This window comes from Lissotriton vulgaris, chromosome 3_2 (assembly GCF_964263255.1).
Source record: "Lissotriton vulgaris chromosome 3_2, aLisVul1.2, whole genome shotgun sequence".
NCBI lineage: Eukaryota > Metazoa > Chordata > Amphibia > Caudata > Salamandridae > Lissotriton > Lissotriton vulgaris.
In genome coordinates, this window is record NC_141690.1 from 954,043 (window position 1) to 981,555 (window position 27,513).

At 42.9% G+C, this 27,513-nt stretch overlaps 1 protein-coding gene across 11 annotated transcripts in view; it reads left to right on the top strand.

Moving 5' to 3' along the window:
* APBB2 (amyloid beta precursor protein binding family B member 2) overlaps positions 1-27,513 on the top strand; it is a 973,994-nt gene that overhangs the window by 615,327 nt on the left and 331,154 nt on the right. For 8 of the 11 annotated variants that reach the window (XM_086963922.1, XM_086963917.1, XM_086963923.1 and 5 more), the window contains 3 exons: positions 563-625; positions 1,050-1,135; positions 9,168-9,228. In XM_086963922.1, coding sequence (XP_086820048.1) covers positions 563-625; positions 1,050-1,135; positions 9,168-9,228 — 210 coding nt within the window. The remainder of the gene's footprint in view (positions 1-562; positions 626-1,049; positions 1,136-9,167; positions 9,229-27,513) is intronic. The other 3 variants (XM_086963926.1, XM_086963927.1, XM_086963928.1) reach the window with 1 other exon arrangement.

A 27,513-nucleotide genomic window follows, 5' to 3' on the forward strand; every position in this document is an offset into this window, starting at 1 on the left:
ACCTATTCTTGCTGTTGCCTGCATGGGGGTGGGTCGGACCAAAAGTGGGACAGACTGCAATGTCGCTGTCTTATGGTACTGCAATATCTAAGCAGAGATATGAATGGTGTTAGGGTGGAAAGAGACTGTGATAATTCTCTAAAAAGCCAAAGTCCTGAGGTCTGCGCACCTGAGTGTTCGAAGTTAAGAATTGTTTCAAGAAGCATCACTACCTCATTTCAGAAGCCATTGGTACAACCAGTGTTTGTATCCCAAATCATTCTGTTTGCTGTGGTTAGTTTTAAAGAAACCCCATTGTGTTTACGTTCCTCCCTCATGCTAACCCAACCATTTGCCACCATTGCTTGTGGTAAGGAGTGTTGCCCGTAAACGTGTTGCCCTGCCCCCCCAATGTCTAACCCTGCTTCCCTAGAGCTCCTTTAGTGAAATCCCATTGGATACTAACACAATGAAGTTTGTTTTCTTCCCTTACCCACCCTGTGTACTTGAGTGCTAACACTGTTTTGTGTTTTTTTTCTTTTGTTGGTGCGCTTTCTTCGTCTGTGAATAACTGTGTGTCTAGAAACAGCCATGGAGTGATTTTGCGATACTCAATGGGGGAAAGATTAATAGTGACATTTGGAAGGCAAGTATGCAGTCAGTCCTTTGGAACCTTCTACCTGTGCCCTCTGGCTGTTCTGTCCAGTCCATGCATGCTTGTGGCTGCTGCACTTGGTGGCGAGCACCTTTCGTGGTACAAATCAGTGTGAATGGTGGGATGGTGACTGGGGTGGTAGCTAGCCCGTCCCATGAGCATTCTTGACTGTATTTCTGTCGTACTCACCTCAACTGAGCATTGCAGGCACCAGTACTGGCTAAACTTGCAAGAATGAGTGGCTGTTGGGGTATTTGTGGGAATGCATGCTTTCCTCCTTTCAGAAGCTGAACATATATGTACAGTCTTTGCTTGGTGCATGGAGGGTGGGGAGGTCTCACCTGTGATTCTTGCTATGAAATGGGAAATAGAACTGCATATTGTGTTCTGACTACCCGTTGACATTTATTTCTAGGATTTGCACGCAGCCACAGTGAACCCACACCCGAGTTTGAAAGAGTTTGAAGGAGCAACATTGCGCTACGCCTCTCTAAAGCTCCGGTAAGCACATGCTTGAATGTCCAACATGACATCTTTGTAAGGAAAATAAGGGTCAACAGACAGAGGGTTCCCTGATTACTTCAAGTACTAATGGGCTTGTTTATGACAACCAAAGGAACCCCCTTTCTGCCAGAACACTGTCATGGGTGCTGTAGCATCCGGTTTATGTGCCTGTGTTTGCTTGGACCAGCGGTTGAAATACATTAAGAAAAGTATGGGAACTGTGATGCGGCATACAATGGGGGTGGAATCAGTAACCATGGGGCGGGGTCAAATGCATGGCTAAAGAACAAAATATTCTTTGTTTTTTTTTATCTTTCCCCATCAGGTAGGTATATACAAAATAAAGTGGAGCTTTAATGAAAAATAAATGTAAAAAAAGATGTTACTCAGTGGGGAAATGCACTACATTACATTATGAAACCTCTATTAGTTAATGTATTCCAGAGGACTGGGTCTGTAACCAGAAAGCCGCAGAATTAAATCTTGTTTGGTGCAGTGGAGAATAGTGACTTTTTAGTGCTATAAGGTCACATCCTGTGATAGAAAGCGCTGTGAATATGTACGGTTTTATTTTAAACTTGCATTACACACAGTATGAGATAGACTACTACAACTTGTGCAAAAAAGTTTAACACAAAGTGGTGTTCCCAAAATATATATATTAATAATACCCAGACTGCATGTGAAACTTTTTTTTTTTTTACATAAGTGTCCCTTCAACACATTGTCAGGGTGGTAAGGGCTAGATAAATATAATACAATTAAAAGCACGCCCTTTACAGCTCAGTTGCCCTTTGCACTACCACTCAAGTCAAGTAACTTTATTTCGATTCCATATAGAAATCATAAAAGTGTACATAGAAAGTTTTAAAAAGACATTGCAATTAATCCACCATAAAATCACAATACATGTTTACACAATTTTTAAAATAAAATCACAGTACAGGGTTTTTTTTTTTTTTTAAAGCTAATTTTTAAAGCTAATTTCCATCAAGACTCAGTATCTATTTCTAATCACCAAAGCTGATCTAATAAAGTTTAAAACGGCATTACAAATATTTGCAGTTGACAAAGACAATAAGAGGTCATAAGCTTCTTTGTAATAACGCGTTCCAAATGATTCTAATAATGGTTTGATGAAAGTGTTTCTTGGAACTTTATACAAAGTGCAAAAAAGAAGAAGATGAAGAGTATTTTGCGAAACCCTATTATTACAGGGGCAGCAGGGTACCTTCTCCCACCAACCCCCCTGCTTTGGAAATGCAAACAAAAAATGTAAAGTGCCAAGGCGAAATCTTGTAAGATAAAAACGCCATTGCGAGTTCATAATATATGACAAATAGAACTGGCGGACTAGTCTTCCTCGTACACATAGTACATGATCATTTGTCTTTAAGGAACCTAGATTAACACTATAGGCATTTTTGATAATCTCCTTAGCATCCTTACCAAGCATTTCAGGATTTGTAAACATCTTACCTAAACCTATTTTATAAAAAGTCTCTCTGACATATCCTAGCCACGGGATTTGGGTGTAATGCTCAAGTTTAAGGCAATCTTGAATAATATCTTTTGTTAATTTCAATTCTTCAGATCGCCAAACTTTAGACCATAGTGTTAAAGGTGCAACGTGTATGATATCACTTATAAACTCAATTCCAACTTCTCCGTGGCAAAATATGTTAGATGTACCCAATGGAACAGATAATAAACGTTTTACAAACTTATTTTCTAAAATTTGTATTTTTTCACAGTTTTGTGAACCCCAAACCCCTGCACCATAGGTCAAGGCAGAAACACACTTAGCTTTATATAACGATGTAATTTCAGCTACACGTCGCTGGCCTAATTTGCTGGCAAAACGAAAGAAGGCTTCAATTAACTGTGTAACCTTCTGAACCCGGGCTGTCAACAAAGGTTCCCAATTCAGTTTTTTGTTAAAAAGGTTACCCAGATAACAGAAGTTATCCACTTTCTCAATAGTAGTGTTCCTCACCACATATTTCCGTATTTTAACATTTTTTTGACCACAAGTCATGGCAAAAGATTTAGTAAAATTGACACCTAGATCTAGTTTACCCATAAACATGTCAAAAGCATTCAGAGAAATCTGCATGCTGTTGGGGGTAAGTGCCATTAAAACAGTGTCATCTGCATAAGACAACATTGGGATTCTTTTACCATTTATCTTTGGGAAATCAGCAGTCGTTTCTAGTAAGAAGCCCTCCAAGCCATTCGTATAGACCAAAAATAAAAAAGGTGCTAAAATACATCCTTGTCGGACACCTTCAGTGGATAATATAGGTCTTGTTTTCTCTCCTCCACGGCCATATCTAATTCTGACCGTTGTAGCGGTATGTAACCTGCGAAGCAGGATGACCAGAGGCTCTTCAAAACCCATAGAGTCCATCATACGCCATATTTTGTCCCTGCATACCGTATCGAAGGCACTGGACAAGTCCATGAATGCCAAGTGTATAGAACCATTCTTGGCACCCATGTACTTGCCCATAATCAATGCCAGGTTCAGGCACTGCTCAATAGTTCCTTTCCCCTTCCTAAAACCATATTGAGATTCTACAATAACCCCCGACGACTCTGCCCATGTTTCCAGTCGTGCCAATATCACCCTACCCATTAGCTTACATGACGAGTCTATTAGTGATATTGGCCTATAGCAACGTGGATCATACTTGTCACCCTTTTTAAAAATTGGAACCAAAACGGCCTCTTTCCAGGAGGTCGGAATAGGCCCGAGTATTAATGCCTTAAAAACATTCAGAAGTAGTGGGGACCAAACCTCCCGATTATATTTAAAAAGATCTAAGGGTACTGAGTCAGGGCCAGGGGCCTTTAAAGACGCCCCCTTAGTCAAAGCTAGCTCTACTTCTGAGAGCATTAGTGATTCGCTAAGCTTCTTAGCTGATTCCATATTAATATAACAGGAATCATCCTTCTCCAAGGTAGCAGTCTGTAATATCTCTTTGGGATTAAAGATGTTATTATAATGAGTTACCCAGGTTTCCTCTGGTAAATGAACTCGAATGGTATTTTTTTCCCCTGATTTTAAAAAGGGCCTATTTATTACTTCCCCAAAAAAGTCTATTATCCCTTAAATCGACTGCTTTGTCCAAGTCTTCCCATGCTTTGGTCCTCAGTTCATTTTTTCTTTTTCTAATAGCCTGCCTATATTGTTTCCTAGCCAGTATGACCATGTTTCTATCTCTTGGATTTTGGCGCAATGCTTTAGTTAAAGTAGTTTGAGCTGCAGAGCATTCAGCATTGAACCATTTGGGCCACTGGTGTTGATTCTTCCCCCCTACCTTTACAAGTAGATGGGTAGCTACATTTTCCATTAGTGTCTCGAAACTCGTAATTATATGGTCTGGGTCAGGATTAAATGATAGGCAGGTTTCTATCTGGGCCACGTTTTCCTTAAAAATATCCATCTCCAATTGCCTAACGGCTACTTTATTCCACTTTACAGTGACACCCTGGTTCTGAGTGTATACTATGGGTTGTTCATGGCACAGTTTTAAGTCAGAAGCAATGTTAAAACTCAAAATTAGGGGATTATGATCGCTAGCTGGATTTGCCTCAATTTTAAAGTCTTTCAAGTAGTTAAAAAATCCCATAGATACAATTGCAAAATCAATTGTACTTGTTCTGCCCCTCGTGCCTTGGAAGGTGGGTATATTCGCATTACCCGAAAAACTAATCATATCGAGAATACATAAATTATTGTTTATTAGAATACTGTTTATGGCCTCCCCTTGTTTTGTGTGAGAGAAATGGGCCATAGGATGGTCATTTAAATCCATCAGGCCACAGGCCCTGGACCCACTAAACTTGCATAACTCACAATTAAAATCACCTAACCATATAATAAGGAGAGGGAAGACTCTATTTCCCACCTTGGCAATCTCTTCCTGTAAATTATCAATAATTACAGTTTCATTAGGATCAAATATGTTATAATACCAATTAATAAGAAGAACAGTTTCAATAAAAAGATCCTTAATGATAAGTAATTGGTACCAAGGTGTTTCCACCATTCTATTAACATATCTTAAGTTATGTTTTACAGAGATTGCTGTCATAAGCCCACCCTTAGCTCGCCCTGATTGCTACCACTCAAAAAGGATAAATCTTTGGCATCACAAAGCGTTTGGTGATTTGATCAAGTAAAGCCAGGACCGGCTCCCAAGCATCCTTTACATTTGCATATTACCCTTTACATTTGCAGAATTCGCTTGTTGCACACATGTGCATTTCTTTCAAGCAAGCAGACCTCCTGTCAAGAAGCACAGAACAGGAAACTCACTTTAAGACAAAGCATTCAAACTATCGTCCTGGGATGGTTCTCTTTTTCATAACTCAAAATAGTACGGGCACGTCGTGCCCCTCTGGGCCCCCCTCTTCGACCTATGTTCTGGACATGCACAGTTATGTTCCGGAACATACGTACAGCATTCCCACCTCATTTGCTTAACCCAGAAACATGCACCTTCTCCTGGACACGACGATGGATATAATGCCATGGACAACTGTCTTTTAAATGTTATTTATTGAACTTTTCATTAACCCCTTCCATGCGGCCGCGATTCTGCGCCTGTGCGGCAGAATCGCGAGTGGGCGGGTTCATGACGGCCCCCAGCCGTCATCAGCATGGAAGGGTAAAGGCATACAATCAGACTTTCATCATATTCGGCAGACACACTGCAATAACACGAGAAGGCATAAATTATCATATCTCTAATTACATATACATCAGTATAGTCAAGTATAGCCGAGTAATGAGGACAATTATATATTTCCATACAGCAGTAACAGAGCAAAAAAATACCTAGTCAACCATGCAGAATGCAGCAAATTTGGAACATCAGGGTACAGTGCATATCAATAATGTGTGTATTGCCCGTCAGAGGGCCTATAAGGGAGGGACCACTGCTTATACCGGCTGACATAGGCATAGGTAAATGAGTCTTAGCTTCAGGGCGTATCTGTAGTGTTAATGGGATGTTCCAGCAAATACGTCTGTAGTGGGTCCCAGATATCACGGGGACGTGAGGAATGCGGGAGTAATGCAGCATAAGTTCAGAGTTGATCTTGCCATAGTATCATGCCTCCCAGCCACTCCTTGAATTTGGGCGTTCACCCTCTACCCCATCTGCAGGCAACTCTACGTTTAGCCAGAACAAGACAAAAGAACACGAATTTCCGATGCTTAGCAGGGACTTGTTCAGTGTAGCCTAGTAGGGCTAAAAACGGGGACCGCGAAATGGGCATGAATATCATATAGCCCATTGCCGACAGGACCTGTTGCCAATAGTGATGCACCTCTGGGCATTCCCAAGCAAGGTGCAGGAAGTCTGCGTGGTCTGCTTTGCATCTGTCACATTTGCTTGAGTCGCGTAGGCCAAAGTTATGTAGCTTAGTTGGAGTGTAATAGCTACTGTGTAAGAATCTATAGTGTATTATTCAGAGTATGCTATTGGAGGAGACCTGCTCCGTCTGCTTACAGCAGAAAAGCCATTGCGTATCTGTAATGTCTTCTTGTCCCGATTCCGCCACCCATTTAGCTCGGGCTGCACAAGGAGGATAATCCGTGTTAGCATATAAAGCGTGGTACAGTGTGGATACCAAATGTGAGGCAGTGGACGGGCGCAAGACTTGATGCAGAGGGGCGAATGTCTGGGGCTCAGATGGGTGCCATGGACAACTGTACCACTGATTTCAAGGATGACTCGTACCAGTTTATAGACAAGTGCGCAGCCGCGGCCCGTGCAGGTGAGAGCGGTGGGACCCGGAAGGGGGGTTGGGATTTCAACAGACTATGATGAGGGAAAATTATTTCATTTTCTCTTGTAGTTGTCTGTCGAATCCACCCCCACTCTTACTTGCACGGGCCATGGTTGCAGGTTCGCACGGTGATAGCTGTATGCCAGGTCGAGCGTCCCTGGAAGCTTCCTGTGCATAAGCAGGAAGTCTGTGCCTTTGATGTGCATGGCTGCATTCAATATAACATGGAACGCTCCTTACCACTCGCAAATGCGAGGCTCCGAAAGTTTCGAGACCCAAATATAAGCAATGCCTAATTTGTACAGGTGTTTGCTGGTGCTCGGCACTTGCACTTATTTCTAAACACTGCCACTTAATTGTGACAGTCTCCCACATGAGGCCATGAGCCTGTTGTCTCTGCACAGACTCCTAAACGCCAGGCGCGGTGCGTCCATAGGGGCGTGGGGGCGTAGCCCCCCCCCGCCCGCAGCCGCCCACAGGAGACACCGAGGGAGAACTGACCATGCATGCCAGTCAGCATGACGTCGGGAGGCGTCATGTTGATTGACATGATTGTCACCAGGCAGGCAGCAACACGAGTGCGCATGCGTGGGGACGGAGGGTGAATTTTTTGCCCACGCATGCGCATTTGTGTTTGTGCTTTTTTGTGCATGCCCATTAGGAGCCCTTCGGTCTCCTAATGGGCGTGCTGTGGGCGTAGAGTAACCTGTGCCCCTGCAGCGCCAGGATTGGCTTCAAGGGGCTGCCAGTGCCATTCGACGACGTGAAGGTGCCAAGGGGATGAGGAGAAGAGGAGGTGCGGACCCGGACTTGTTGTCATCATTCTGTGTTACGCTGGTACTAATAATGTTGAAACCTACGCCCGACTGTGTTAACAAGTGTTAAAATGACAACATAATGCAATAATACTATCACAAAATGACATCCATTATGGCACATAATTTGCCATTTCTTGCTACATAATTTAGTCCTCCCTTGCCGCGTATTTAAAGTCACCCTGGCAATAGTTGTTCCTGTACATAGTCACAAATTTAAAAGTATTTAGAACAATACACAAATGACTGTGAGACAGAATATAAGGTCTGAGCTGTACTAATGTGTATTCGGGATTGGAGGACTCAGGTTCGAATTCCAGCTAGATAGATCAGGGAGTAATGTACCTATAGCAGTGATCTTTCTGTAACCTGCAGGTCACATAACTGATGAATGAATGATGTATGGATGGATGCATGCATGATGGGTGGATGCATGATGGATGGATGGATGGGTGGATGCATGAATGAATGATGTATGGATGCAGGATGGGTGGGTGGATGGATGGATGGGTGGATGCATGAATGATGTATGGATGCATGGATGCATGCATGATGGGTGGATGCATGATGGAAGGATGGGTGGATGCATGAATGAATGATGTATGGATGCAGGATGGGTGGGTGGATGGATGGATGGGTGGATGCATGAATGATGTATGGATGGATGCAAGGTGGTTCGGGCTCGCTCGCTGCGATATGCAAATTAGTTTACGCCTCACCACTTTCAAATGTCACCAGCCGCCCCTGCTACACGCATTTGACTTTTAAAGCTCCTCACGTAGTCTTTCGATTTCTTTAATTTGTTTCGCACCTCATCATACAGAGGGTGTATTGCATCTGTTAGCAATACAGTTTTGCTCACTTCTTGGACTAGTTTGCGTCTCTTGGTGGGTTATCTGTCTTTTTTTAAGACCTCAAAGTATTTCACTGTCCCATATACTTAAACACATAATGAACTAGCGTGTTTGGTCCATCCTTAGAGCTCGAGGTGCCTGTAACAGTCCAAATCGTCTGGCTTGTATCAGTGCGATGGTTAGTAGGAAGCACACCCAACATGAGCAGTAGGCAGTATGAGCTCCGGTACCAATAGGTTGTGCTCTGGCATATTTTTTAAATATACAAATTAACACAAGAGTTTTATAACCATGTCACAAATGTATGTGTTTTTAGTGGCTTTGGCGAATAAAGGCTTATACAGCAACTGAACTAGCTGGCATGCATTTCAGCCCAAACTTTTCTAAACTAACACACCGCTTAATAACTGTTCTTGCTGCCAGTCCAATGACTGGCTGGATGGCAGCGTTCAGAGTAAGAACAGTTTATGTGATCAAACATCCTCGTCAGTTTACATCATTGTTTTGTGTCGATAGTTTCTCATTAGTGAGCTCTTTTGTATTATGTCTTCCTCCTAGAAATGTCCCTCAGTCAGATGCAGATGAGTCGGGCAGGATTAACAGTGACCCAGAGGCCAAGGTGAGTGAGTCTTCCAGTTTCTCTAGTAAGTTCATAGGTGCACTTTGGTTTTCAGTTTTGAATTCTCATCCTATTTGGGTGGCGCTGGGATTTCTTTAGCATTCTGCCACAGTTTTGTTGTGCTTCCTCCTGATCATGTTATTGTCAGGCCTTTTGTGCATTTTCTGAAGTGTGACCATTAGCAATTAGAGCTGAATTATGTGAATATTGACCTTCGGTTGTTGAGGCTCTGCCCACCGTGCTTGCAAAGTGTTAAATGTGCTTATGTTTTTATATTCACAAAATGTCAATGGTGTTTGGTTGCAGTGATGTTTGGTTTCAGTGATTGACACTTATCAACCTTGCTTTATGTAAACATCCTGATTTATTTTTGGTGATGTTAAATGAATTCAGATGTTGATTGACACTCTAGAAACGAAGCATTGCTTTCCATATCATCTCCATTTATTCTTCCAAATTACGTCTTTTGTTTTGATAACCGTGACATCCAGCGTTGTCTTCACTCCTCTTCGTTGAACACCACTTGTTGCTTTGTAATCCGGATCAAGTTATACAAATCCCCCTTCAGTTTCTGCATGGTCAGAGAAAGTATTTCGTCTCGTTTCTGTACCTTCTGTGGTATATCACATTTGTTTCAGACAGTGAAATCAGGAACTAATTTACTTAAGTAATTTGGGGCACTGTGTGTAGGCGCAGCAAGGACTTGTTGGAAAGAGGAAAGGCCTACAGAATACTCACCTCTTTAGACTCTTTCTTAAGGACCAGAGTGAATGGCTTTCCTGTAAATACTGGAGATCTGGAGGATTGAAACGAAATACGAGGCAGGTGCTTCCATAGTTGGTCAGGTGTCTTTAATCAAGGTAAGAGCAGGAGCAAACCCGACCAGCGCAGCCGGGGAAACCGTCTCTCTCTAACGGCTAAACACGGAACGATGGGCTCGGAAACAAGGAGCTCAGCCTGTCCACGAGCCCAGGCAGCCCCGCGAGCCCCAATGGAGAGTGTACACATCCCCCATCCTTCCAACAACAACGGAAGGAAAAGGTGGTGAAATGATATAGCAGTGATATCAGTAAGAAACCCTGAAGAGAAGAATGAAGATAATACAGCCTCCCCAAGCAGTGTCAAAAACGTTGTCATGTGTTTGTAAAATACCATGAACTGCATCATCCTCTATGCACATTACTGGTTGTTCAGCCCTGAGGTCTACTCTGATATTGAGGTCATACTGGTGAAGCCCCCCTAATATATGCGGGCCTCAGGTGCTACATAGACCTTGCCTTCAGTAGATCTGCTCTTAAAAGTAATGTGTGCCTCAACATACCCCAAAACACCAATATTGGCTCCCTGGTAGCCCTTCCAGATGACCTCTGAAGGTATCAAATTGGCATTTTTGTAAACAGAATCATAAATCACCTTAGGAATAATGGTGTAAAGCGAGTCAGGATCCACCAACAATGACAAAAGTTGTCCATTTGTAACAAAATCAGCTTTTGGATGAATTAAACCTCTCCCTTGATCAATGGGACCTTCCTCATCGTCCTTGACCACCATAACTGAGGCATCATTTTCATCATCCTCATCTATCACTGCAACTTTCCTGCTAGTGGTCTTACACATTCAGGCATAATGTCCCTTTTTACCACACTTACGGCACTCCTTGCCTAAGGCAAAACAATTTTTGGAGTCTGCTAAATGGAAAGTGCTGCCACACCTATGGCACACGCGAGCACTATTTTTGTGAGAATAGGTAGTTGGATTGTAAGATTTAGATGAATTAGGCTTTCCTGCAGAGGCCGTTCCCTTACCCTGTTTGAGCTGTTTACCCTATATGGAATTCACCTCTTCCTCTTGGGATTGTAACAGAGCAACGTCAGAGTTCTTATCTTGTTGCATAGTTTTTAAATCTCTCATACACTTTTCTAATTCCTCTACTACTTTGGCTATAGTAATTACTTCTTTTAAAGTAGGATTGCTAGCCGCTCATAACCTCTCTTGAGCTTTCTTGCTATTGCACTGTACTATCAATTGATCCCTAATCATATCATCTTGCATGGGACCAAATTGACATTTAATAGACAATTCTCTTAATCTTGAGACAAATTCATCAACGGTTTTATTGGGCTTTTGGGGTTGGGTGTAAAATTTGTGTCTACGCATCCCGTCCTAGTCGCCAAAATGAAATAAAATACGACGCAGATGCTTCTGTAGTTGGTCAGGTGTCTTTAATCAAGATAAGAGCAGGAGCAAACCCGACCAGCGCAGCCGGGGAAACTGTTGCTCTCTAACGGCTAAGCACGGAATGCTGGGCTCGGGAACACGGAGCACAGCCCGTCCACGAGCCCAGGCAGCCCCGCGAGCCCCAGTGGAAAGTGTGGAGGGACGTAAGTATAACAAGGATGTTCGAAAGTGATGACAAAGTACTCTGTCTCCTTCAGACTTACAATTAGTGACGGGACTGTTAGGAGTAAAAGTTCCCCCAGTTGGAGAAATTGAGTAAGTACAAATATTTTGGGCAAAGTAGGTTGGTCCTGCACCATGAAGCTCAGGATAGGTGAAGCCTTACTTGCAGAAGTAAGCTAGTGATAGAGGACAGATCTCGCAGATGTGAAGGAGTCTTGGAGATTAGGAGTACCCATTTACTATGGGAATTAACTTTTATGTGCTCTACTTCAGCATCCCTTTCATTCGAATTTCAAATTTTTGTGATGGAATACTAAGCATAAAGAAACTGGGAATTGGCTACAGGAAAGAACAGTACGAGAGACCATTTTTTAGACACGCACACTTGTGGTTGTAAAGCAGCAAGCACACTTATGAATATAAATTTGCTTCAGATGAAATACATTTTACAGGCTTTGTGTTCAAGGATAGGACCATAGGAATCTAGCCAGTAGTGGAAAAAGAAAAACGGTGCAGGCTGATAATAAAATGCTTGTCCACGCTAATAACCACCATGTGTGTGAAGCACTCTTGGAAAGAAGCACCTTCCCTTTGAATCTACCCCTCCTCTGCGGAGTTGCACCCCCTATTCATATGAACACTTAAGTAACTTAGCTCCTGGTATCTTTGTTAACAAAACAGGAGCTTTATTGTTTTCTTAAGGAGTTGTTTGTTTTGCCACCTTTCTTAGAAAAAAATACCGGTCATATGTGTACCTTTTGATAATTTGGAACAGTAGGTGAAAAACAATGAGTGTAAGTTTGTCAGTTGTAGCATGGCAGTTATTCCTCTGCTCTAAAAATCATTCTGAATCCACTTAGGCAGCTCTAAAATACTGTTAACTTTTTTACGTGTTTAATGTTTTAGAGTTTGTTTCAGGTGGGAGAAAAATACCGGATTTGACTGCTTTTCCTGACATTTTTGTGAAAAATCAGCTGGGTGGCAACCCTAGAGCCTCTGTTAGTCATTGGTTATAAGAATCAAAATATTGGTTATATATACCACAGGATGAATAATTGGTTTTGGTTTTATGGGAAGTAGCACCTACTGATTGATTTAGTTCGATTTTTTTCCAACACATGTGTTTATTGTTTTTAAGATGTTGAAAAACTACAGTACCATAAAACATCCGCGCCAGGTAAGGCAGTGAGGCCGAGCTCCCGCGAGTATAAGACACCATTATAATTCTGCTAGCAGAAAGGATCCCATGATAATAACTTACAGTAAACACATCGGTATCTGATTGTCTGGAGGACCAAGGACTCCATGTTCTCTGGTGTTTGCTCGCCCATCCTTGCCACCTGTAGATCTCCTTCTCTGCGCCACTGCAGCGGTTTGAACCATGTGTCTGGTTGGTTGTTTTATACATAGCGCTATGCATTACCTCACAACGGTAATCTGCGAGGCACTATAAATGTTTCCATCAAGCATGTTCTTGGTTGATCATGTAGATGTATAAACAGTCTCTGCTGCACAGATCTCTGATACATATCTCTACACAGTGCATTTCTACCACACACACTCATCTCTTGCACTCGCACACACAGCTACTCATGCATGGACAGCAGTCTATACAACGCATTTGTTTTCACAAATACAACTCCGCAGTCTGTCTCGAGGTGATCACCTTCCCACATCTCCCTGGCTACAGGCACGCACACTCATCCCTTCACTGGCGTGATTTCCTGTGTGTCGCGATAACTGGCTGGGCCTGGCCCGCATATGGAGGTATTGGGCATTGGGGGCGTGCTTTTAGAGGGGCCGGTACTCACTACTGGTGAGTATCTGCCAGTTAAAGCCACGTTTGCACATCTTGGCGTCACTTGTTGACCAAGATTGGATAATCAGTCCTGGCAGCCTCCCATAGCTTTCATCCAGACAAAGTTACTATAATAGCACAAGATTGTATGTATGGTTGTATTTGTGCTGAGTTAACTAACACGTTAGTAACAGGCATGAAACATTATGCCTTGGTGATTGAATAATAGACGGGCTCACAGACGGGTCTGCTCCGTCTGTGTGACGAAGGCCTCATGAAGACATTGCTGCTGTGATCAGCTGGTGTGCACATTTGTCGTTGTTTTGTCCATAATAATGGGAACAAGTGTCCTAAGTCTACGGCCTGTCTCCCACAGTGCCGTACCATGGTGCCAATGGTGCTATTTACCTCCACCTCCCGTGCCAGGTTCCTCCAGTGACTTTGCCCCGTGTGCTATGCTATGATGCTCCCGTCGCGTCTATCTGCCACATGCCATACCCATGTGCCCTTTATCTCGCTTATGCTATTCCAATGAGATTTTTATCCCATAATGCTAAACTATGTTGTGACAGCCCTTTGTCTAGGTGCCAACTCATGCTCTTCCGTGATCCCACCTGGCACGGAATACCCCTCATGCTGCACCCCAGGGGGCCGATAGTGCATGTTACCCCCCACCATGCTATCCCAGATGCTTTCTGCTCTACACCAAGGTGCCAGTTCTGCGCGTCAGCCCCGTCGGTTTTTCCATGGTGCCATCTTTGCTCTTTATCCCCCACATGTTGTACCAAGGATTAGAGTCCCAAGTCAAAAAGGAAGATCATCCAGGAGTGATTCTGAGGTCATCTGATGACTTCAGCCCGGCTATTCCTGCAATTGGAAGTCATCTGAAGCCATCCGGAAGTCTGCCTATAGGGCAAAATATTGAAGTTGGATGACGAGTCATCAGAGAAACTGTTCCAGCATTAGTTCCTGATTACTTCAGTAGAAAAGATGTGGTGATCTTCTACTAATGCAGGATGATCCCCTGATGATTTCAGGATTAGGCTGGATGCTCTACTCTAGGATGATCCTTTGAATATTTCAGGATGGGGCTGTAATAATACAGAATCATCTTGTGATGGCTTCAGAATAAGGCTGCATTACTCAAGGATAACTTTAGAATGTGACTGGGACCGTACTAGTCGATGATTTCATGATGGGGGATGTACTACCTTAGGATAGGTTCTGGCTGTATTACTGCATGGCGCTTTCAATATGCAGATTTATTACTCTAGGATGACCTTGAGTACTAATACTTGATTGATATACAGTTTTATTAGTTTGTTAGCAGAGCAAATTAGTGCTACAAAACCAAGCATTGGCAAAGCCAATAGGTCTTGCCTTTTTGACCATGTGGCTTCTCAATGTCTTCTGCCAATGGGTTGCAGTATCGGATACAATAAACAAGCATTGGCAAAGCCAAAAGGTCTGGCGTTTGACAGAGCTATTGGCTTTGCCAATATGTTTTAGCCATATTGTACACAAGCGTGGCTGTTGTTCAGCATGGCTAAAAGTTAGTGGTGGTAATGAGTTGCATGTCAAAGTATAATGTGATGAAGTAGAGTAGATTATTGAGGCAGAATGACCTGTCTCTCCATGGTAGCGCCTGTACTGTGCGCTCCACCCATCCTGCACCAGGGTGTCGCTGGTGCATTCCTACCGCCCCATGCTATGTAAGGTTTCTGTCAATGCCCTTTATCCCGTGGTGCAGCAGCCGCTAGTTTTAACTTGGCTAATAATTATTGTGGATTCCGACGCGCATCGCTTTCACGCCCTGACATCACCTATCAGATTCCTTTCTTGCTAACAAGTCAGCGGCCTGCTGCGCCTGCTTTAATCTTCACATACGAAGAGCTTCTTGGCCTCAGAGGCTCGTTACGGCAGTGTTGCTTTGGGAATTTTAGCAAAGAAGCGTACAAATAAAACAGTCACATCTGCGTGGATCCGTTGTATTACTGTCAGGTGGGTCTAGTCTGGGGGAGCAAGATGGCGGCCCTTTTCCCCTCACTGGCCGCTGTTTGACAGCAGTGCTTCACATCCTGCCTGGCTGCAGAGGAGTGCTGGGGGCCTGGCTTATGTATTGGTATCTACATCTGCCTGTATGTGAGTAGTACAAATCTGCATGGTGAAAATATTCTGCATTTTAGGTCTGGCTTGACAGCGAAGATAAAGCACTGTGGACCCCGTGCTATTTATTGCCCGTTTGGTTTATCATATTTCGTCTCGCATGAGTGCTTGCACTGTACTGCACGAGGGACTATCTGACATCTCAAAAGTTATACGTTAAATGCTTACTCTCACAGATGAAATGCATACAGGAAAACAATTGTTTTTTATTGTTTTTTCACTTCAGAAGGATTTTTAAAAAGTTTAGTCTGTACCAATAATGACAGTCCTATTGGCATTGCCAATCTTGTTAAATAGGTAATGTTCGATCCTGTCCACGGCATGAATACCTTGTTTTAAAGAGCATGGCAGTGGGAGACGCATGTGCCTGACTAGACAAAGAAGCAGCTGTTGTTGACTTTTTAGCATACTATTAGCACAGACTGCATCATTCAATTTCTTTTCACTTTTAAAACCCAGATGGAGAGAGATAAATGTACGTGGTGCTACTGCATCTTGTGTTAACACAGTATTTTTATATAGCGCTTTAAATTAGTTTTGTCTTCTCTAACCACTAGAATTAACAGATGTTACTGATATACAATTTAATGATTCTCGGTTCACCACTCTCAAAAGAGTGCAAGCCTGCGTTGCTCTTGCCAAGTTTCAAACTCGTGCGGTGAAAGCCGGTATTGGGCCCTGGCACTGATTTTGGGGACCTTGACTTATTTTCATCATCAGAGGTTTGACCCAGAGCGAGAGAGAGAGGCAGAAAGGAGAGAAAGAAGGAAGGAGGTAAAGAAAGATAAAGAAACAGTGACCGAAGGAGCCTGCTGGGATTACAAGGAGCCTGCAATGAGATAGAGACAGAAAGTGTAGGGTGGTGGAAGAAAAAGGGAGTGGTTAAAATCACCTGTGAGAATTTACTTTGATTAAAAAATGCATACTTTCTTTTTTTGTATTCAAATCATTTTTATTTGGAAAAAAAAATAGATAGAAAACAAGACAATACAATAAGTTGCAAAAAAAACGTTAAAGACAATAAAAGCAATTCACCCAATACAAGACACTGATTATGATAAAAACAAAGCATTAGCAATAGCAATAGCATACAAAAAAAGAACGTTAACATATGTGGTGATCATTACATTTACATATACACATACATATACGGTTGCATAGTCATCCTATATCTCTGTGTAGGTTCTCATCTCGATGGCATCTAAGACCGTCTTTCGGTATAGAGCATTCGACAGAGACCTGGGCTTGCGGCATTTACTTGCATAGCCTATGGAGGGTCAAATGAGAAGGAGGAAGCATCAAGGGCCTTCCACAATTTTTTGTGAGAGACACGCCCTGGAGATGAGTGCAGGGCTGGATTATCGGCCCCTCTCAAGAAGTATAACCAGTCTTGCCACATTTTGAATGATACTACAGAGGCGTTTTTCCACTTGCATAGCACAACTTTGCATGCCAAAGTGAGTAGAAGGTCAAGGAGCTGGCGATCAACCGCATTAGACAAGTTAGAGTCCTGTACTCCCAGCAGAACATAGACCAACTCCCTTGCAGGTTTGATACAGAGAATATGTTCAATGCAGTAAAATATTCTATCCCAGTATTTCTTCAAAGAGGGGCTATTAAATATCATGTGGGCCAAGTCCCCCACTCCTGCATCACAATTCCAGCACGTGGGGCTATCCCTTAGATGAAGTCTAAAGAGCTTCTCTGATGTCCAATAAGTTCTGTTGATTAACATGAATTTAGTTTGAGATAATATAGGAGAGACCTTATTCCTAAATGCAGTAGTATATATTATATGCCAGTCGAAAGCCATACCCGTTGTGTTGGATTCTGCTTCCCATCTCATCCCGTCTGTGTGTTTTCTGAGGAAGGGGGAGGAGCATTTTGTAAACCTTCGAAACAAAGTGACCCGCCTTATTGATACGCGGGACTGAACTCCATAGCCATGGTACAGAGGGTGTCAAGGAGCGAGTAGACAGAAGTGTTTTTAGTTTCAGGAAGTCATAGAAGTATATTGGTGCGAGGGCGTGTGTGGCTTGGAGCGAGGAGAACGGTAGAGGATCATTTCCTTTGAAGAGGTCGCTTACCATATTGATACCTTTCGAGCGACCAGTGTTTCCACTGAAGGGGTACCCCGTTGATTTTCAGTGAAGGGTTATGCCAAAGGGCTATGGAAGTGGATTTTTTGATCTTTAGGCCTTTGTGGTTTGACTGATCGAGTTTCAGGAGCGCCCTTCTTGTGTTTAGTAAGATATACTTTGAATGGGGTAGGTGCGCGAGGTCCATGGTGAGTAGGGCCGGGAGTGGAATATTACCCATTATAGCTTTTACGATATCCACCATTAGTGGGGTATAATCCGATTCTTTACTTAGCCACTGGGCGCCCTGTTTGCATAAGAACGCTGTTTGATAGTGTCTGAAGTTTGGAAGACCCAGGCCGCCTTTTTCTTTAGCTAGCTGTAGCTTTTTCATTGATATCCCGGGCTTCTTCCCTTGCCACAGAAACGTACCAAACAGCTTCTCTACTTTATGTATAAAATCGTCAGAGAGGGTCATTGGTAGCATACTTGCCAAGTAATTTACCAGAGGTGTTACCATTATCTTCAGGGTTTCGGCCCTACCCCACCAAGATAAGTATTTAGGCAACCAGCCATCTAGCAGTTTGTTTATTTTAGTCAGAAGTATGTTCTCATTAATTCGTGCTGTGGAAATTAGGTCGCTATCAAAGTCTAAGCCCAAGTATTTAAAGCAGCCTGGCAGATTCTCCTACGATATCCTTGCTCCCTAGGTTATTGAGTAATTTAACTTCTGTCTTGTCTTTGTTTAATTTATAGCCGGATACCTTCGAGAACTCCTCGATAGTAGTGAGGAGGGCCGGTATAGCCTCATCCGCCTTCTCTGAGACAACCAGTACGTCATCCGCATATGCTGTTAATTTTATAATACAGTCGTTGAAAGGGATTCCTGATATATTTTTGTTGTGTCTAATATGATATAGGAATGGTTCGATAGCCAATAAGAAAAGTGACGGGGAAAGGGGGCATCCCTGCCTCGTTCCTTGGTGTAGACGAAACGGTGACGAGAATGATCCTCCTGCTCTGACTCTCGCTACCGGACAGAAATAGAGGGACTTGATCATCCTTATAAGTGATGATCCCAGGTTAAATTTATTTAATACAGCTCCAAGTATGCCGAATCTACTTTATCGAATGCTTTTTCAGCATCTAGTGTTATCGCTGCTGAAGGAGTGGGCAGGAGCTTCGCTTTTTCTAGCACTTGTGCCAGAGTCCTGGTGTTGTCGCTGGTCAGCTTGTTCTTCAGAAACCCCGCCTGTGATGGGTGAATACGTTTTGGTAGTATTTTCTGGAGGCGTGCCGCTAGAATGAAGGCAAAGAGCTTACAGTCAAGATTAATGAGTGAAATGGGCCTATAGTTCTTGGGTAGTGTAGGGTCTTTTCCTTCCTTCGGAAGGACCGCAATGATCGCTTCTGATAGTGTACCTTTTTTTTCTCCTGTCTCACTTATCTCCTCGAACATGTGGAGGAGTGGTTGTGTGACTACCGGGGAGAAGCATTTATAAAATTTTGCGGAGAATTCATCCGGACCGGGTGCTTTTCCGCATTTTAATGATTTGATGGCATTCTGAACTTCCAGCGACGTAATTGGACTGTTTGTCTGCCTGCTCATCCAGGGAGAGAGACGGATGTCTACATTTTCCCAAGTAATCATTGATCTTGTCGACTTCTACATCTGTGTTCCTGGCGTAGAGTTGTTAATAGAAATCTTTAAAGAGGTCTGCTATTTTTGTCGGATCGGAATGGGCTACACCAAGGTAGTCAACGATGGAGTTTATCGTGTTTTTCTGTATTTTGAATTTAAGATAGGCTGCCAGGCTTTTACCTGCTTTGTTCGACTCGCATAACTTGAACCTTTTCCTCCTGTCAAGCCACACACCAGCCCTTTCACTCACTATTTTATTATATTCATATTTTTTGTTGGCCAACTTATTTAGTGATTCATCCTTCCTGTCCTGCAAGTGTTTGGCTTTGATAATTGATATTTCCTTTTCTTGTTCCTCTAATTTCCTGCTATGATTTTTATTCATGCATTACTAGGAGGAAAATAAAGACCGACTGACCCGGAACGTCTCCTGTCCCGAACGTGATCAAGCACAACGCTGACGCGTCAATATTAGACACCCCGATTGCTGGGTGCAGAGTCTACTTCCCTGATAATTGTTATCCTGCCCTGTATCCCTAGGGTAGACGATAATGGCTACAAAGGTGTAAATTGTTTAGGCATTATTAATGTCCTGAAGATGATCCCCATGATTAGATAGTGGGATCGAAACGCTGTTAATTTCTTTGTACACCATATACTTATAACGTATACCAAGTGTTATATAATTGGTGTCACTGAATTTCTGATGCATCATTATCTACAGGAATCTGAAATGTTTTGCCTAAAAGCCTTGTGTTTTCTGTTTGCATTATTCTTCACCATGCCAATCTGTATGTGTTAGGGTACAGGCTTGTGCCCCACTACATAGAATTGTTGAAGGAAATTCTTATTAATTCTTTGTGATAAGTAAAAGATTGAGACCTCTGTCCGGCTGGACATGTCCAAAACCAATATAGTAGCCATTGTGTCTATATTGACTACTGTCTGAATTTTGATTATGCATGGGACCACTGTTGTTTTCATAAGTATGGTCCCCGAGGTCCCCTGCTGACTTGTATGGGTGCCCTTGTTGATTTCTAAATAAAAGATACCACTGAGTGCTACAGATTGTAAATACAAATAAAATACTACATAATGGGAATCTATTAGTGCTGTAACAAATAAGTTTGAAACTGTTATATACCTACTAGGACATTTATACAGTTTTTGATTTGCATAATATCTTGTGGACTTCTAAACGAACACATTTGAAGCAATCACATAAGATATGTGGAAAATTGATGCCATGCTTGATCGTTACTAAATATATCTATCTATATATATATATATATATATCAAAATTGAATGCCCCTTCTGGAACCTCCGCCTATGGACCGGTGGCGCGAAGATCGCCGGCGGTGCATATACCGGCATATAATCCAAATTAATGCTCCAATAACACGCGCTCTCAGAAGTGGATTAAATTTCTTTTTGGCAAAGACTTCTGAGAGCGCGTATTATTGGAGCATTAATTTGAGATATATATATATATAGATATATATATATATCTATATATATATATATATACTTAAGTGGAAAACAGTAGAATATATGGTAAATAACATCCTAAACATAATTGTAACTGCTCAGTACCAACCAGGACTTCTTCAAAGGTGCTGGCACGCAGGCGGTAGCTCCCAGCCTCATAGCTGGGACCGACACGCTTTCCCCTTCTACTGGAATATGATGCACCTCTTCTTGCATTGATAATGAAGGCCTATTCTCTGGACCCCCCATAATAAAATGTATACATTTAACTACTGAAGATGTGCATCCCTCTGATGTTCACATCTCTCTAGCCTCTTTTTAGGAATGGTGTTAGCCAAGACATTTTGTGGAAATGCGGACTAGCGGCTAGAGCTGCAACTTTGGAACCGGAGGTCCGGATCCAGGTTTGAATGCCATGCGTGTAATCTACCTTGCCTTACCTTCTTCACCAAAGAAGGCCTGCAGTTCCCTCTTTGAACATGGCAAAAGTCATCTTCACTACGTTACCCAGGGTTTGATTTTCTGAGCATCTTAAGCAGGTAGGTATTTCACTAATCCCGAAGAAGCCTGCGACTGACCCAGAGAAATGAGCCGCAGTACGCCGATGTGGGCTGTTTTCTCCTCCCTAGCAACAAAATGCTGCTCTGGCATATTGCCAAGTCTCCTGTGGCCTGTTCCTACAGTACACAGCTCACCTGTGACCAGGTTTAAAAAAACAGTGTTGATTACCATGTGACACAAGAGTAATAAACCCGGGTTATACTTCCTCCCATGATCTACTTCCGCAGACCGGTAGAGAGGAGGCTACATTTTGGCATCCATCTTAGGGCCTTTGCCTTTCGCTTACTAACTGTTGGATGGAACAGAGTGAAGACCCTTGTCATTCAGGGTCATCTTAAGGATTAGGGAGGCCCTGGGCCAAACGTATTGTGGGTCCCCTGTTCGGAACAGCGTTGAATTTATTGTCCAATTTCAGTTCTTTCATGCCATCTTTGGTCAGATCACTGGCAGAGCACAGGCACACTGCTCCAAATTCTAAAAATGTATACATCCAATATTCAGGGATAGTGACATGTGTTTTCAATATTGTAACACAGCAGCAACTCCCTAACATTACCGCAACTAAGCTCGGTGACATCCACCCATTTTTCATATGTGAGGCCCTGTTTTGATCTAAAAGAAACTTCTTATGGATGTTGCATGAAACATAAACACAACATATCTCTGAAAAATGTCTGTAATAGACTCTCACACACCACTCACATAAACAATAAATGAAAGGTAAACAATATTTAACACAGTTCTGTTTAAGAATTATTCATGGTCATCAGGGCGTGACTCCGCAGAACAGAGCTGACTCTGAGGGGCCCACTCAAAGGCCGAGGCTCTGGACAGAGCCCGCTTTGCCCATGCCATAAAACGTCTCTGTTGTCGTGTTTCTTTTCAATGTTTACAGCAGCTTACTTACCCAGGACAGCTGTGCATGTGCGGGCCATGGAGCACGTTCTCCCTTGTCATTGCCATCATCACACTGGGGACTTCACCCATAATAAGGCACCCAAAAGACAGCGGTCGCAGAAAGCTCTCATTCTTTTTGGAGCTGCCCTGGGTCCTTTAATTGAATAACAGGGACAGGACCTGAAACTCTTTCACTGATCTGAGACAGCTCACTCTCCCGTGATGCCAGAGTGGCAGATACTGCGTTATTAGTGACTCGCGTAAGCTCCAGGATTCTCTTCAGTCTACAGGCAGAGAACCCTGAGGAGTTCCAGGTAGCAAGAGGGGGGTGTCTGAACTGGCTAGGTCCCGTAGAGGTTTTCCTTCAGTGGAAGGAGGGGCCACAGCTTGGTATGGACTGAAGATCCCTTCCAGTGACCGGGTGTGAGTCTGTGGAAACATTAGAAGCTTGCAGGGGTGTGATAGTGTCACAGAGTAAAATAGCCCTAGGAGAGTAGCCCACTGTCACAAGGAGGAGATGAACAAGACTACACTTACCTGGTACCAATGAGAAGTGCTGTTTATATGTGAGTAAATCAAGTCACCCACCTCATATTGTAAATTGTAAATTGTAAAATTGTAAATTGATACTCAGCCGCCCTTCCCTGCAGAGAGCAGAAGTTGAAGGGGTCGGCCTACCACTGATGGGGTACGCCACCGCCTTGTCTTAGTCATTCGAGGGGAATTTATTACTGCAGCAATGTTCTTGTAATGAAAAAATTTCACTGCACAAATGAAAGGGGATTTTGTCATAGGAGCCATGGCGACCGGCATGGATAGTGGGTAAGGGGAGTAGAATGGGGAATTGGGGACGCAAGAAAACGGGTGTTTAAAAAAATATAACTTCTCTTCTCGATGCATCTCTTCCCATAGTAAGGAACTTTATCAAATTCTGAAAGAATTCTCAACTCCCAGAAACCAGACATCAATCCCTGACTCCCAAGAATGGATGGACTATCTTTCTCAGTTTTTTTAAGAGCAAATTATAACAATTCATTATTCCTTTCCGCCTAAAAAAAACTAATCTTAATTCTGAAGATGGGCCCAGGTTGTCCCCAGATTCCCCCATATCCTGGATGAATTTGTCAAATGTGATATCAAGGCAGTAACAACCGTCATGCAGAAAATTAAATCTGGTTCTCCCGCTGACCCAGTACCACTAACGTTCTTTTCCACAATTGCACCAGCACTATTAGGAAACCTAACAGACCTATTTAATAAATCAGTTGCGGAAGCTGAATTCCCTGCTAGGGTCAGATCTATTCTAAAACCAAATCCACAGCAGACCCTAAACTTCTTTTAAATTACCGTCCCTTTTCATTGCTTCCTTATTTCGGAAAAATGCTGGAATCTCTTATAAATCAACAGCTTGTCAGTCATCTGGAAAATCATGGACTGTTGTTGGATCCGTCAAAGTCCGGTTTTAGGACGGCACATAGTACAGACAGCTCGGGTCGAGGTAAAGGATAATATCAGGCTGGCTCTGGACAGACATCAGTCTGTCATTCTTGTCCTGCTCGATTTGTCTGCTTCCTTTGACACCATCTCTCATAGCATTTTAGAACATTGGCCCTGGGAGATTAGTGTCAGGAGGAATGCTCTCAAGTGGTTCAAGAGTTCTCATTGAGCGAACCACGACGGTACAAGTGGAAAACACTGTCTCATGTGAAACACTGATCAAGATGGGAGTGCCACAGGGCTCTATTTTGAGCTCGACTCTTTTCAATCTTTCTATGACGCCGCTGGCCAAGGTGATCAGATCTCATGATTTCAATGTCATATCTTACGCAGATGACACGCAGATTCTGGGCAGTCTTGGCACAAACCATGTAGAAAGTAAGCAGCGCTTAAAAATGCATGTCCCATATTAACAGATGGACGAGTTCCAACCATCTGCAACTGAACGGAGCCAAATTGGAGATCATGCTCTTTGGTGAGGCTCTGGAGCACTGGGCCAATGATGGTGCCTGCTAACCTCGGCCTTTGCCCAACTCCCAAACAAACTGTATGAAATTTGGGATTTTATATGGACAATTAATTTTCCATGAAAAATCAAACCAACCATATCATTGGTACATGTTTTGGAGTATTGAGTAATCTACGGAAGGTCTTTAAATGGATCCCTGTTGAGGCCAAGAAACCATTAGTCCAGGCACTAATAATAAATCGGATGGACTATGGAAATGCTCTGTTGTTCTCAATCATTGAATGTCATCTTAACAGACTTCAAATTCTGCAGAACACCGCTGCCAGGCTGGTCCTAAATCTTTCTCCCAGATATCCTTCTGCCCCCTGCCTAAAATCCCTACACTGGCTCTCCGTCAGAAAACTAACTTTGTTCAAGATCCTCTGCCTAACACACAAACATTTGTATGGCAAAGGTCCGGGATACTGGCTCTGAGGATGTTACGATCTAGCAATGAGTTACTGCTTACTTCTTTCAGAATTCGTATTGCCAGGAAAGGAGGCAGATCCTTTTCCTTTCTTGCCCTAACATCCTGGAACAAAATCCCTTTAAATTTGCATATCATCTCCGATCACAACTGGTTTCGCAAGAAGCTGAAGACATGGCTATTTGACAACTAGCCAAATATTCCATGAGATCCGTTCTGCAAGCGCCATGAGACTTCCGAGTGATGTGTGCGCTGTACAAAGGTCCCTGATTTGATTTGATTTGATAGTTATTCACTCTGGCTGGAACAGGAAGCAAACCCAGGCTCCCAATGAGTCCACCCCAATTGTGATTGGTCTGAGTGCCGTGGTTCGTTGCTCAGTCGCTCACTGGGAGCCTGGGCATGTTTTCCACGAGACGGCCGGCCAAACATTCATGAGCACTTGCAGTGTGCTCACCACTTCCCCTGCTCCTGTCATGAGAGCAGCCCCGCCCCGCAAATCTGCCGGACATCAGGACAAAATAAATTGACAATAACGCGTTATAATAATTATATTTTTCTTTAACTTCGCTTTAAAAAAGCAGTGGGGCGACGCTTCTCTGCCTCAGTGGAGAGCGGCCACTGTGTCACCCATAATGAACTTTGCCATTACGTGTAGCATAGCTGATTTTGAAATGTGACCCCTGAATTCTGATATAAAATGGTGCCAGGTTGGTTTAAACAGCAAGAGTAGAGGCACTGATGGTTCAGTAGTGACCCCTGCCAAAGCAACGCATGGCATGGTCAGTCACGCTGTATCAGTGGGTCCGGGATCGACCTTCAGTTATTTATTTAGACTTGTGTAGACCAGGTGTCTGCTTCCGGCTTCTTCTGAGGTCTCGTGACATGCCGAAGAGTGGGGTTAGAATGCAGTCGGTGTGTTCTCTGATCACTCCCCGCGGATTAGTGGTGTATTTAAATTCACGCTGCAACACATCCGTTTTCAGGAGTTCCCGATAAGGATGGTATTTGGGTACATTGGACCCCCAGGTATTTTCCCTCGAATGCTTGGGACAAGAGTCTTGTCAAGAGGCAGGTGTCTGTTGGGCATACAGCCAGCGGCCAGTCTCTGCAGGTCTCAGAAAGCCATGTGTGCTGTACTGAGGGCTCCTCTGGATCTGAGCGAGCTTGGGGTGCAGTATCAATCATAATGACGATCCAAACACCAGCGCGGTTGTGTCAAATTGTGGCTTCTCACAGCCTTTCAGAAATTGCCCATCCGGCTTGCATTTATTTTAAGGTGAAAGCAGTGTTTGAAGTGGACGGGATCTATTGTGAACGACGTGCCCTTTTTTAAAATAATTTTACACTAACAGTTCCAATATTTATTGTTGCCTCGTCTCCACATTTGCTCTCCTCAGCCCAATTGCACTCATTATAATTCCCATACTTTTTTATGCTCTTCAGCCTCTGGGTGATACCATTTATTTGAATGAGCTGTTTGTAACCTGTCACTTTTTGAAAAATGGGAGACTGTGCAGCGCCTCGGAGTCTTGGTCTAGTGAGATAACCACATTTTTTCTCCACGAAATTACAGAACTAGCGGACGAGTAAACTCCCCCGATAGATCTTTAGCCGGCAGTATTGAAGAAAATACATCGTTTTCATTTGTATGTGTAACCACTGGCCACAAGATGGCTCTATTACGCCACAGTTGAAATCCCTATTCTTGGTTCAGACTAAATAAAAATCCGTTTTGCAGTTTTAGTGATATTTTTCTCTTACATTATTGCCGTCTCTGATTGTTGTCTCAGTTCATACACTCCATGTTATCCTGTTACTTCTTCTTGGAGAAGATGTCGTAAATGAAGGACATGCACTAGTCCACTTGCCAGAGTTAAGACTGGTGGATGCAATTCGAGACAATATACCATTTGCAAAGGTACAAGACAGGAAAGCCTGCTCTCCCCACTCCATTTGTAGTAATTGTATTTATAGAGTGTGTGCTACCCCTGATGAGGTTCTGAAACCCTTTTCGGAGAGTAGCACACCACTCTGGAACCCAAAAAGGATTTGTGTTGGATTTTAGTATAGGGAAATATGAGTTCATTTGAGCGGTGGACGAGGCAGTCTGTTGGTTGCATGGAATAGGATAATAGAGCAATGGAGGAGGGAAGAGTCTAGAAAGTGTTATTTGGGAGATCATAGTAGTAAGATGAGGTTCAGGATGAGTAAAAGGAGGGAAGGAGGAATAAAAGTCTCTAAAAAGGGTTTAGGGAGATTATGGTGGTAAAATGAGGTTTGCGATGGGTCGAAGGAGGGATAGAGGTGCAACAGTCTAGAAAGGATTATTCTGGAGATCATAGTAGAATTAGGTTTGGGGTAAGTCAGTGAGTACAGGTGGAGGATATATTGAGAAGTATAGGGGAGACATAGAATAGTGCATTGGAGAGAGTCAAAGGGTTTTTTGTCTTCTTTAGTAAGAGTAAAGTAATAAATATAGAGATACATAACTACATAGAAAGGGTATACATGTATAAGGAAGATAATATATTGAGAGTTAAAGTTGTTTTGTATAAGCTAAGACTTTTAAGTGTTGCTGTACTTGAAGCTAATTTATTAGTGTATTTTTAGAACTGTTTTTATATATATTCTTTTTTGTTTTCCTCAATATTTCAATAGTAAAACACTTGTAAATAAAATAGTTATGATATTTGCATACTGTGATAGAGAAGTAGAACAGAGACCCGTAAGCATCTAATCACATAACTTGTATAAAACCTATGCCGTGACCTATGTACATATTCAGCTTAGAATATATATATATATATATTTAATCATAAG